The 14,137-nt window shown below is 38.2% G+C and overlaps 1 protein-coding gene across 1 annotated transcript in view; it reads right to left on the bottom strand.

The window, feature by feature from the left end:
* Positions 1-239: 239 nt before the first annotated feature.
* The window catches only part of IL20RA (interleukin 20 receptor subunit alpha), a 56,383-nt gene continuing 42,485 nt past the window's right edge, over positions 240-14,137 (bottom strand). Inside the window, exons 4-7 of the mRNA XM_069077282.1 lie at positions 10,819-10,994; positions 8,980-9,124; positions 4,677-4,816; positions 240-3,521 (exon numbers count right to left, since the gene is read on the bottom strand). Coding sequence (XP_068933383.1) covers positions 2,718-3,521; positions 4,677-4,816; positions 8,980-9,124; positions 10,819-10,994 — 1,265 coding nt within the window. The 3' untranslated portion in view covers positions 240-2,717. The remainder of the gene's footprint in view (positions 3,522-4,676; positions 4,817-8,979; positions 9,125-10,818; positions 10,995-14,137) is intronic.

The raw sequence follows: 14,137 nt of genomic DNA, 5'->3' as shown, positions 1-14,137 counted from the left end.
TTATTTTAAGACCAAATGAAGTGGTGGGACACCCTAAAGAGCTCAATGCAAGGTTGTATGGAGAAATTGTGTACTAATGGGGCTCTGGGAATGGAGAAAGGAGATTTTTCTATTTCCCTCTTTCAACTAATGTGTAGCAGCAAGCACCCCAGCGTCCCCAGGGTGGCTGACAACACAGGTTCTTGGATCTGCTTTGTTAAAGGAAAGCAACTCAAAATGGGTTAACAAGCTTTAATCAGTCAAACATATATCATTTACCTAGTACAGGGGGAAAAGGTCAGCACCCCAAACTTCAGAGTATACAGACAGAATTATCAAGACAGAGAAACAGATCAAGTAGACAGATTTCCAAACTGTCCAACCATTACATCCATACCAAATCAACATCTGGGTTTTTCAAAGCCGGGGGCGGGGGGCTCTCAACAACCGGCTTCCCAGAGTTTCATCTGATCAAATCACAGAACACTTTTCAAAGTGAGCCCCAAAACAAAGCTACACATCAGGGCTTACATAGCCTTCTCCTGGCTTAGAGAATGTAACAACCTTATTGACTCACTGGCCAATCAAGAAGTATCTACTGAAAAACAAGCCTCCCACCCCAGGCTCCAGGTGCACTTTAGCCTAGGGGCAGGGAAGATCTTAAAAATTTACATTTCCATTACACTAATGTCACCACCTGTCTGAGCTGTCAGTCAAACATCATCAGTCATTGATGGTTTCAAATGATTCTTATGGCAACTGGAGGACACTAGATGTCCCTTCCTCTATCCATCCCCCTCCACTGATTCAGCATGAGAATTCTGAGACAGCAGTCTGAGGAAACAAAGTGGATGCTTCTATTCCAGAAATGCTAGAGTAACATTACAAAACCTTCAAAATGCTGTCGTCTTCCTTATTACCTTGTAAGTAGATAGTAAATAAGTAGTGAGGGGCTCTGGTATCAACAGAGGGTGCAGAGTTTCCAAATGCTTCCACTGTGATAATGATCCTGTCTTGATGAGAAAGACTTCATTAACCTAAATGTGTCATTTGAGGTTAAATTTGATCCCTCGTCTCCATTCATCTGCCAATGAGTTGCCTTCAGACTTTCCATTCCTAGAGACTATGGATAGTTTGCCATTTATTGGAAGTCTCTTGATGTTTGAAAATTATCATTTTATATCATAGGGGATTCAATTATAAAGTAAAAAAAACACCATTATTTTAGGTTTGCTTGATATGTGATTTATTTGCAAAAAGCAATGTGTACTTCATTTCAACAAACATGTATTAAACATTTATTATGTGCAAGTCATTGTGCTAGGTGCTGAGGATGCCAAAATAAAAACCAAGACAGATTCTCTCTTCCCCCTTCAAGGAGCTGACATTCTCCTAGAGCAATTCCAGTGTAAATCAAGCAGTTAACATTATAACTGTAACATCATAGCTCAACTCCCAGAGCAGTTTAGCAGCAAATGTTTCTCCCAAATACAACTTCAGAAGTAAATATAATATTTGGCATAGGATTTGGTCTTATTTTGAACAGTGGATCTCATGAACAGCAACAAAAGTATAGTATTTATTATCTAAAAAGGATTCTGAATTGGAAAAGAATAATAAGAAAATTTAATGGACTTCTATGTACTCTAGGAATGAACTCATTAAAAATCAAATGAGATAAGGTGTGTGAAATATTTTGGTAAACTATGAGGGGCTATCCAAGTATTAGGGATTATCCAGAGGTGGGGAACCTTTGGTCTTGGAGTCATATGTGGTCCTCAAGTGTGGCCCTTTGACTGAATCCAAACAAATCCAAATCCAAACAAAACAATTTTTTTCTGTGAAGTTTTGCTTCAGTCAAAGGGCTGTACTTGAGCACCTAGAGGGTTAAATGTGGCCTTGAGGCTTCAGGTTCCCCACCCCTGGATTCTTATTAGTAAATGCCTAATTCAGTGTGACATTTGAAAGATTTAAATGTCAGTGTTAGACTGTTAATGAAAATTTTGTGGTCCTAATTACAAATGTTGAATGGGGGTGACCTATTTACTTGGCCAGGAGGAAAAATGGATCATTAATGACAAAGCATTGAAATAAGAATGTTTCCTACAATTCATTTGTAACTGATTGACTGGTGGATTTCATTTAGAAGCACCTCCTAGAGTTCTTTAATTCAATTTGAAATTGAGGACAATAATACTTGTACAATATCTACCTCAGAGCAAAGGTTCCTGTGGAAAAAAAGGAGCCCTTTCAATGTGATGGAGACATGAATTATTACTGATGTTATTATTAAATAACTTCACTAATGATACAAAGAACTTTAGGATGACCCTTATGAAACATACAGCCCCGTGCATTTAATAGATACTCAAAGAGTTGGTGTCAATGGGCTTATTAGAAAACATTACCTAATACCAGCTGAATAAGATATATTTTGAATTTATTTTCAAGACCACACATACATAACCTTTATCAAATTGTTTGCCTTCTCAATAAGGGAGGTTGGGAGAGGATTTGGAACCCAAAATTGTAAAGTAAAAAAAAAGAAGCTAAAAATTGTTTTTACATGCAATTGGGGAAAAATATTAAAATTCAAATATTTGGGACTCATAGAGGAAAATCTGTTTATAAAAACTAATCTTTTTCTTGAGTGATTTATTTTAGTGTAGTTGAACTCATCTGCCTGTATGTGCATGCCTTGAAACAAATATCAATGTAACAAATAAACAGCTTAGAAGCTAGTCTTCCATTTGTATATGTAGTCCCCATTCTTCCATGAATTGCATGAGATAGGTTTCATTTCCTGGGAGTGATTTGTTGGACACTTGTGCATCATAAAGTTTTGACAAAAGTCCTTCATTTGGATATCCATCATATTCAGAGTGCCCTCCTCCTTTCTCATCTACGACCTGTTCACAATCAGATAGAGATGGTATACATAGTCTCCCTGTTTGGGGATCCCAGTCTACTAGTGTCCTCGATTCCTCGTCTTCCTCTTGTTTCTTTTTTGTCTCTGTGTCTTCCTGTGTTCCCTGTTGGAGATTTCTTAGCTGTGGACCATATGAACAGAGTAATGCTTTCTGGTCAAAATTTGCTAAGGTAGTCTCTGACTCAAGCATTAGTTTGCCCTGAAAGGATATTCCTTCTTGCAAATTAATCTGATCCTGATAATCTGTACCAGTCTCAGTAGGTCTCACATCAAACTCATATTCTATGATCGGTTCATTCTTTGTTCTTGAACTACAAAGTAATCCTTGTTGAACTGGAGAAAGGCAGTGTAAAGTTTCCACTTTGTTGCCAAAAATGCCCATTGCCTTTGAAGCATAACCCAAGTGCTTCACTTCAGCTTCTTCCTGATGGCTCTTGCTCTCCATATTCTCAGCAGTGCTCAGGTCAGAAATGTCATTGACTTTTTCCATTAAACTCAGATCTTTTGAGGAAGTTTTGCCATCTTCTACAATACTGAAGGTAATAAAGTTAACTACTACTTTTTCAGCAGGTGCAAAAAGTCTTTGGTCATATCCAGTTCCATAAATCAAAACCTGAAAAGGAGATCAGTGTTTAAAAAAAACAACCAAAAACCTTTTTTAAAAAATTAAAAATGGACATTTATTTAAAAGAAACCTTGGGAGTGGCCAGGTAGCACAGCAAGTAAGAGCATCGGCTCCAGTGTCGAGATAACCTGGGTATTGAATACCAGGCTCAGACACTTAGCCCCTACCCAGAAACACCTGGCCGTGTAAACTTGAGCAAGTTACTTAACCCCAATTGCTTAGGGGAGGCCAGATGGCTCAGCGAGTAAGAGCACTGGCTCCAGTGTCGGGATGACCTGGGGATCAAATCTGGGCTCAGATGCTCAGCACCACACCCAGAAATGACTGGCCATGTAAGTTGCTTGGCCCCAATTGCTTAAAAAAAAAAAGAAACCTTGGTTTCATCAGGTGCCTTTTTTTTTTTTTAAAGATCAACTCTTATTCAACTCCGGCAGTGGCAATTATGACCTGAACAAATGATACCTCAAAGTTCCTCTGCCTTTTAGGTTAAAAAGTCCCAGGCTTTCTTAGAAATAGCATGGATGAAATGGTAACAGAATATGACAAAATTTGGGGAAAATCTGATCAACTGGAACATTTACCTCAGATGACAATCTCACCTCTGAGCAACAATTACCAAGACTTTTTTTATGTGGATGAATACACAAACAAGATTTAACAATGGAAGAACAGCATTGCTCTCTATCCATTCAATACCATGGCTGGAGGCCCTTGGAGCTTTTCACTAATATTAACCCATTAATCTTCCTCAAAATCCCAAGAAAGGGCACAGTGTTTTAAAGAGGAGGAATCTGACACACACAAAAGGGTATTCACACTCATCATCTAGCCAGTGTGGCCTCAAATTCATTTTTAACTGAATAATTTTGCATTCTTTCCTTATTTCACAGTGACAATGAAAATAAAACCAAAACAATATGAATTGTAGTCAACCTTAAATTAACCATGTCAATGCCTCTGTGGGTTACTTACAAAGGAAGCCTATTAACCAGGGGCCAATCTGTAATTGTTGCTAACCCTGTGTCAGGGGTGGGACTCACTCAGGTGCTCCTGACTCTGAGGTAAGCTCTCTGCACTATGCCAACCTACCTCTTGACAAAGTGATTGTCATTATATTTGGTGTCATTGGATGATAGAACTTACCAAGTTGGTTGGTTGTTTCTCTTTGCCAATATGTATATATCTGTACATGGAGCAGCCTATTACTGAAAAAATAAAGGCTGTAACAGAAATGGGCAAAATATAGCAAAGGATGATTTTTACTTTCAACTCTGAAGTTTGATCTGTCAAGAAAAAGAAACAAAATGAACAGGGGTAGAGTGGAAAGAAAACTGCATGGGGAATCTGGATACCTGGGTATCCTTGATGTGAGGAAGAAAGCATTGGATTTGGAGTAGGAGGAACTGATAGTCTCTTCACTTTGTGAGGTTTAAGTGATAAAATGAATGTAAAAGCATTTTTAACTGTAAGATACTACATTTATTTAAGTTATTAGAATGATAGCATGCCTACTCAGACCATCACCTCCACCTTCCTCTCCCTTTCCCCCTAACAAGTAATATTGATTTCTCTACTCTAATAGGGAACTTTGCCTTGTATTTTTTATGATGCAACTCCATGCCATGCCAACTCATGTGCTGTCCTCACCCCTGTTTAGGTCCCTTTTATGTCTTGTTTTTTCCCATTAGATTATAAGCTCCTTGAGGGTAGGGGCTGTCTTGATTGCTTATATTTATATCCCAAGCACTTAGCACAGAACCTGGAATACAGAAAGCACTTCATAAATGCTTATCTATCTATATGTCTGTCTGTCTGTCTATTAATCTATCTAGAAATTTTAGAGCTAGAGAGGAGGTAGAAGATGATCTAATTTAATCATACTTAATCATGAAGGATTCAAGGCCCAAGGAGGTTATTACTACTTTCAAAAAAGTAACACCAAAGAGCATTACAAATATTCAAGGACTCGAAGGCTTCTAAAAGACATAATAGGAAGCTTACCATCCCTAATATAATAGACAAAGGGTAGAGCTACAAATAATACCTAAGGTTACATAATTACCCTTCTTACACTAGTCAGGAATATATTGAGCATCCTTGAACTGATGTCATATGAGGATTAATCGAAAGAATTAGCCATGTTGGCACAGTGGCCAGAGGGCCAAGCCTGGTGTCAGGAGGACCTGAATATAAATCTGGCCTCAGACATTTACTAGTGTGACCCTGGGCAAGTCACTGAACCTTGTTTGCCTCAGTTTCCTCCTCAGTAAAATGAGCTAGAGAAGAAAATGCAAACCACTCCAGTATCTTTGCCAAGAAAACCCCAAATGGGGTCATGAAGACTCAGACATGACTGAAACAACCAAATAATAACAAAGCCTGGAAAAGAGAAGACACACGTGGACATGGTACCTCCTCCAGTGTTTGAAGAACTGTTACGTGGAGGAGAGATTATACCTGCTCTTTTTGACCTCAGATGGTAGAACCAGAAAAAAAAGAGTAAGTTGTAAAGAGAAAAATCTGGGCTTTGTAATGTCAGGAAAAACTTACAACTAGGACTGAACCAAAGTGGAGGCAATGGGCTTCCCTTTCTTTGAGGTCTCTGAGCAGAAACTAGCTAACCATTTGTCTGGTATGTGATAGCAGAGATTCCTTTCAGTTTGGACTAGATGTCCACTGAGATCCTTTCCAAATCAAAAATTCTGTGATTCTATGAAGATTTGTGGTCCATTTGAACACTCAGGATACATTTAATGGAATTGGATCTCTGGTAGCAATGAATTGGTAGCAACAGCCTAAGCTGTTAAGTCACGATCTCCTTAAATAAGACAATTTCTTCAATCTGTTTTTTTTTTGGGGGGGGGGGGACAGTTTGATTGGCACTTTGTTTAATCTGACCAAGGGGACAGCCAGGTGGCAATAAGGGATAGAATGCTAGACTTGAAGTCAGGAAGACTCATCTTCCTGAGTTCAGATCTGACCTCAGATACTTGCTAGCTGTGTGATTCTGAGCAGGTCGCTTAATCCTGTTTGCCTCAGTTTCCTCATCTGTCAAATGAGTGGGAAAAGAAAATGGCAAACTACTCCACTATCTTTGCCAAGAAAACCCCAAATGGGGTCATGAAGAGTTGAACATAACTGAAATGACTGAACAACAATAACAAAAACAATCTGACAGATGTTGTATCACCCTTAACATTACAGAAAGATGCCATGAAGGTTCTGGAACAGAATATCCACTAGTATATGTTCCTTCCTTTTCCCCTGTAATACATTTTACTTTGAAATTGGGATGGGGTGGGGAATTGTGTTCACACATTAGTTCTACAACACTGAGAATATAGTAAGAAAGGATTGAAGCACTTCTTTAAATTAGTGCATTTGTGAGAAATTAGAGAGGTGGTGTGATGAATTTTAACGTGATCAAAGCAATTTGTCCTTTCCTTTCAAGTTTCTATTTGGGGACTTAATAACCCTCAGATTAAGGAAGAAGGACAAGGTATGCTGCACCACTTGTAACATCTATTGTTCCAGTTTCTATCATAGATGAATTTAAGGTTTTGTACAACCTGGTAATCACAATTTAAAGTCAACTGTTTCCAGGGATAGGCAAGAAGGAAAGAAAAAAGAGAGGTACTTTTGATTTAACCTTCTATCTTCCTGGTAAAATCCAAGAACATTTATTTTGCTTTATGTGAAAAGTGCTCCCCAGAACTTATCCCACCTACACTTTGATACTAATTATAACCAATACTGCTTCATCCAGAAAGTCCTTTCTGATCCCCTTGTTTTGTAATTCTTGATTCAATTACCATGTAATGTTGTGTATTAATTATTTGTGTTATTGTCTATCTCCTGATTGAATAACAAGCTCCTTGAGGGCAGGAACCAAGTGAGATCTAAGTTTTGCATGTCTCTCAGTTACTGGTAGAGTGTTCTGAACACAATAAGCACTTAATATGTATTTTCCATAGTATCTTATCTATTGTTAAATCCCAAGGAATCGCTTTTGACAGTAGTATATGTAACTTTAAAAGCGCGGGGGGTGGGGGGGGAAGAACATATGTATAATAAATGCTTTTTATTTTCTTCTCAAAATATGAGGTAGGGTAGAATATATGAAGTAGGAAAATAGTTAAGGAAATATGGTGCACATTTAAAAAAAAACATTTGCCTGAATCCATAGGGAGATAATGTGGTATAATTCTGGATTTAGAACCAAAGGATATAAGTTCAAAGCTTAGCTCTGCTGCTTCTACCTCTGTGACCCTGGAAAAGTCATTGACTCTCTCAGTGCCTCAGTATTCTTATCTGTAAAATGAAAGGGTTTGGAGTAACTGGCTTCTGTGGTCTCTTCCAGCTTTAAATCTAGGATCCTATAATTCTATAACCTGAATTAAAATCCTGCTATTTGCTACCTGTGTGTCTTTGAACAAGTCACTTAATTGCTTTCTGCCTTGGTTTCCTCATTTGAAAAATCAAAGTGTTGGACTACCTGGCTTCAAAGGGTCAGTTTAGCTCTTACTTCTAACACTGTAAACTCAAGAACTAAGAAGGAACAATGGGAACAGGAAGGTGAAGGGAGAAAAAAAAATGGGGGCATGCTAGAAGCTACCAAAACTTTGAAACTAATAGTATGTTTTTTAGAGAGAAACCTGAAAATGTGATCAAGAGTATGAAACTTTAGGGAGAGAAACAGAGAACAGACAAACCCACACAATTCTGAGATTTCAGGGGGAATATTTTACTGCCAGTCAGAGATACTACCTAAGAGAGTCATTTGGGAAAAAAAGCCCAAATAAAAGGCACCATGATTCTTCCTTTGGCTTAGAGGAACAGGTCAGGGCAGTGGTTTGTCGGTGAGAGTTTCAGGGAATAAGTGCAAAAATTCTTGGGTAATGTGGGAAATGGATCACACGATTTTATGGTTGCTCTAGGCAATTTGCTAAGACTCATAAGCTGCAGAGAAGGTGCTGATGACCTGAACTGGTAGGGGGAGTTTCTTCACCAGGGAGTTCCCTATATCAGTGAAATCAGAGATCCATTTACTATCACTATCTGTTTTCTGCTTGAAAGCACCCTTTTAGATTAGACAGTAACTAGTGCAAAGAATAATGGTTGCTATGTTCTAGGTAATTGCCACTTTTGCCTCTCAGAGGATCATATGATCATACATACAGAACTGGAAGGAATCTCAGAAGCCATGTAGTCCAACCTCTTCATTTTACAGATGAGGAAACTGAGGCACAGGTCAATTTGCCCAAAGTCCCAAAGGTAAAAAGTGAAAGATGAAGGACTTGTACATATGTCCTGACTCTAGAGCCCATGTTCTTCCCACTATACCCTGCTGACCCTTGCTTTTGCTCCGATAAGGCAGCCACATCATTAGACTTCCTTTTGATTTTATCAGGTTCCCTTCTTCACATGCCAAGATTTTTTTACATACCTTTCAAGGTAGTGATGCATTGGTTTTCTGAAGGTTTAGCCTTTATCAGTGGTCCTGGAACATAGGCTTGCACACTGACACAATAGAGAGTATCTGACTCCAGCTGGGGAAACTCCAAGGTATGGTTTGTTACAAACTTGGACCACTAGAAGAGGAAATTGCAGATGTGATTTTTAGAGGACAACTTCATGGGGAGTATGTTGTAGTAGCTAGAAAGTTGAACCTGGATTTAGGAAGACCTGGGGTCAAATCACACCTCAGACATTTATTTACTAGCTCTGGGACAACAGGTAAGTCACATAACTTCTCTGAATCTCAATTATCCTCATTAGTAAAATGGGGATAATAAGATCTGTGGTAAGAACCTCATTGGCTTGAGACACTTACTAGCTATGTCATCATGGGCAGGTCTCAGTTTTGTCATTTGTAAAATGGGAATATTCTTGTCATAATTACCTCATGGGGTTGTCATGAGGATTAAATGAGATCATAATTGTAAAACACTTAACACAGTGTTAGGTTTTTTGTTTGTTTGTTTTTTGCTTTTTTGAGGAAGAAAGATAGGGCAATTGGGGTTAAGTGACTTGCCAAAGGTCACAGGCTAGTTTTTTGTGTTAAGTGTCTGAGGCCAGATTTGAACTCAGGTCCTCCTGACTCCAAGGCCGGTGCTCTATTCACTGCACCACCTAGCCACCCCAAGTTAGGGTTTTCTTGGCAAAGATGCTGGAATGGTTTGCCATTTTCTTCTCCAGCTCACTTGACAGATGAAGAAAGTGAGGTAAACAGGGTTAAGTGACTTGCCCAGAGTTACACAGCTAGTAAATGTCTGAGACCAGATTTGAACTCAGGAAAATGAGTCTTCCCAGCTCTTCTAGCTCAGCCAGGGACACATTAAGCTCTATATGAATGTTAGCTATTATTACCAAATGACATTTTATATATATATATATATATATATATATATATATATATATATATATATATAATGGTTTGTGAGCTTTAAAACATTATATAAATGTCAGTTATTACTATTTTTAAAATTGTTCTTATTCTTTTCATCTTATATTTGATTGAAATAAAATAGAAATGGTCCAGGGTTACTATTTTGTCATTGTTCTTTTGTATTGAATGTTTAGAGGACTACTATGCTGGTGGATAAAGCAAGACTTTATGTAATTGAATAAAGGATAATGATGATGATTCATGGGCAATATGACTCCAGAGGAAAAAAAGCAATACAAGAATAAGAAATAATAAAATTCCTCATCACCATAAGCTCTTAAAGAAAAAAAAAGATTATACCACCTTCCTACCATCATTTTCCTTTAAATATCGTTTCCATATATCATGGATATGAACTGGTATATACCTATAAATGATAATGCACTGGGTCTTTCATATCAAAATCTCCCTTATTGGTTCTTGACAATATTTTTTAGCCTTCATTGTGAGGAACCAATGGGCACCACACAAAGAAGATAGGTTCACATACTTTATAACTATGATTGCTACACATGACTCCATTAGCAAAGTCTTGCCATGTTAATGGGGAGTTTCTCTAGAGAAGAAAATCAGGAGTCATTTTGCAAGCCAGCTCTGGAGTCACTTTCACCCATCCTTTACATGCCTTTTAAAAAATAAATGCTACATACTTTAGAATAAAATTTTAAAAAAGAAACAAAACACAAAAAATTAAAAAAAAAATTACATTTGGAAATGCAAAGTACCTATCTATACACACACACCCACATGAACAGAGGTGACAAAGTTACCTAAAAGCATCGAGTTGCATGGAATGCAGATATCATCTGCATGGCTTCATCCTCATTCTGAATTTACCTTTTTGTGTGTTTTGGTGTTGTAGATTGATACATTATATTTCAGAGTGGTGTAGATTTGGTGCATGGATACAGAAGTGTCTTCCGCATTTCTCTTCCACTTCTCAGGGGCTGTCAGAACAACTGAAATTGATTTCTCACCAGAAGTCAAAGCAACCACTGGGGGGCCAATTTGTGCTAAATGGACAGAAAATAGGTTAATCTAATTGATAAGGGTAATGCTACACTGAAAGCTTGAAAAAACTACATGGTAGGGGTGGCTAGGTGGCACAGTGAATAGAGCATTGGCCTTGGAGTCAGGAGAACCTGAGTTCAAATCTGGCCTCAGACACTTAACACTTACTAGCCATGTGACCTTGGGCAAGTCACTTAACCCCAATTGCCCTACCTTCCCCCTCCAAAAAGAAAAAAAAAAAACACAAAAAGCTAAATGGCACACAATCCTATCATAGAATCACAGAGTCAATCACAAAGCTTTTTCTGCCATTTTGGTTAAATAACCTGTCATGTACAGGATATGAAGTGAATCCATTCTATTTCACATTCTGTGCTTTTATAAAGCTGTAGCATTGGAAGGGGAAAATTACTACTACATAGACTTCTGACTGTTAATAGAATAAGTCTTTGTGTTTTGCTCAGTAAACATTTAATTGATGATCATTCAAGATCATGAAAAATCCTTATAAGAACTCTTCATGGAATACTAGTTACTTAACTTGTGCAGTATTCTTGTGGTCAAAAGGGTAGAAAACAAGTAAAATGAGCCTGATTTTACAGGTGAAAAAACTGAGACATCAAAGAGAAATAGAGAAGTTCACTGAAGACCTCTTCCTTAACTAGGACCAGGGTTTGGGGCACCCCAGAGAAAAGTGGGTGGGTTGAAATGTAATTGGGATGTTCCTCAGGGCCATTGGAGTCGAGAATCTTAAATCCCTAGAAATAGGAGACAAGAAATTTAGGGTAGGGAAGAATCCAAATACCAAACACTAAGCACCCACCTTCTACGGTTGTGAGGATCAAATGAAATAATAAATGTAAAGCTCTTAGCACAGTGCCTGACACATGGTAAGCACTATATAATTAACTATTATTATTTTTTTAAAGCAGATCCTGCTTCAGATTTTGAATTTGACCTGGAAGGAGAATAATTTTTGCTAGTCAGTAAAAGGGTACAAATGGGAGATAGGCTGATATTTATACTGCTTATGGGAACACTCAACAAGAAGGCTCAATTATGATACTTTGGTCCATACTTGAAAATAAATGAGGGAGATTTTTTAAGTCTTTCATTTTAACTTTTTGATCTTCAAGTGCAAAATCACAATACCTGTGCTAAATAGAAATCAGCATTCTTTTCAATTGGTTCATAAGGGATTTTAAATTTTAATTCTTCAGAGACTAGTTTTCCATGACTTACAGCAAAACAGCATCTCTGAAAAAGTACTTCTTTGTTTCAGAGAGAAGCTCTGAGTCCCTAAAAGCTCTGTGTAATTTCTCAAGGGCAATTCAGTCTGTCCTCATCTTCTGTTTAATTGTGGGCCCTCTCATTGTCTATATTAAGAGTTCATTTAAGATGTGGGTACTTATGGACCAGCTCCATGGATTGTTCATACGTATAACAAAGCTTGGACAAAAGGTATTCTTCATCCACTTGGTTTTTCCCATGTGGGTAGAAGGACTGAAATTTGGGAAGATAATTCTAAAGCTCATTTAAGAAATTTCTCAATGCCCCAGCACAATATCATTTCCAAACAGAAAGAAGTATGTTAGGAACCACAGTTTTTATCAGGAATCTCTATTCAATTTGGAAACTTTGCTAAGGATTACCTAAAGGGACATGGAAAGATATGTGATGGGCATGGATAGTCTGCAACATGGGACCAATAAGGAATTGCATAAAAAAGTAGCAAAAATCAGTGGTTTTAAGCTCAAATAGAAACTGGATCCCTCTAGGCTATATATTGACTTAGAAAAACTACAAAACGACATTATCTATGTTATATTGCATTTTTATTTATTTTCTTAAACATTTCCCAATTACATTTCAATCTGGTTTGGGTCACACTCAGAGTGTGGCAGCCTGCAGAGGCGAGAGTTTGACACCTCTGTCATAAAGGATGTTATCATACTTGAAAAAGAGGTAGGCTAGTCATGTATGCAGTGTGAGAGATAATTGATTAATGTTTGCATACTCTACTAAAATTTATGCAATGTCAGGAGATTTGGGGATGGGCTATAGGGAGAGATTTAGAGTCAGAGGACCTGGATTCAAAAATCTGTCACTCCCTGTGTGACCTCAGACAAATGATTTAACCCCTCTAATCCTTACTGATTTCCTTACTCACAAAATGGAGGGATTGGATTTGATAGATTTTAAGGTCCCTTCCAGGGCAGTTAGGTGGTACAGTGGATAGAGTGTTGGTCTTGGAATCAGGAAGACTTATTTTCATAAGTTCAAATATGGCCTCGGACACTTACAACCTGTGTGACTCTGGGCAAGTCACTAAACCCAGTTTGCCTCAGTTTCCTCATCTGTGAAATGAGCTGGAGAAGGAAATGGCAAACCACTCCAGTGCCTTTGCCAACAAAACCACAAATAAGGTCATGAAGAGTCAGACATGACTGAACAAGGGTTGAACTGAAGGTCCCTTCCAGCTCTCATTCCATGATCCTATGATATTGGGCCATTCTCCCTGCGGAGTGTTTATGAGCAGATATGGACAAGAGCCATAAAGAATGAGAAAGCCTAGATGAGCTGTGATCTGCATCGCTGAAGGGAATATCTATACTGATAATATCACAGATTCATCAGAGTATCCAAGATTAGAATTTTAGGAATAGCAGGGCCTTAAAACATTTCAAGTCCAATTCGTTCATCTAACAAATGAGAATCTGAGACCTAAAAAAGTTAAAAAGTGATTTGTCTAAGGTAGAGGTGGGGAGCCATGTGGTCTTCTAGGTCCTTGGGTGCAGCCTTTTGACTGAGTCTAAAGTTTACAAAACAGATTGTTTAAGGGAATTTGTATTGTAGTTTAAATTCAGTCAAAGGGCTGTACTTGAGGACCTAGAGGAAAACATGTGGCCTCAAGGCTGCAGGTCCCCCACCCGGATAAGATCACACAGCAAGTTTGTGGGAGGGGCAGAAGTAGAACCCAGTTCTCCTGACACCAAGCATTCAATGACCTCAATTTTCTCTTTTTTTTTTTTTTTGCCTTTTTTTTCTGGAGGGCAATTGGGGTTAAGTAACTTGCCCAGGGTTACATGGCTAGTTTGTGTGTGTGTGTGTGTGTGTGTGTGTGTGTGTGTGTGTGTGTGTGTGT

This window comes from Petaurus breviceps, unplaced genomic scaffold (assembly GCF_028583685.1).
Source record: "Petaurus breviceps papuanus isolate PSGF00001 unplaced genomic scaffold, PetGlider_PUasm1.0 90977, whole genome shotgun sequence".
Classification (NCBI taxonomy): domain Eukaryota; kingdom Metazoa; phylum Chordata; class Mammalia; order Diprotodontia; family Petauridae; genus Petaurus; species Petaurus breviceps.
The sequence above is the reverse complement of the archived record's forward strand: the minus strand, read 5'-3'. Positions and strand labels throughout refer to the sequence as shown.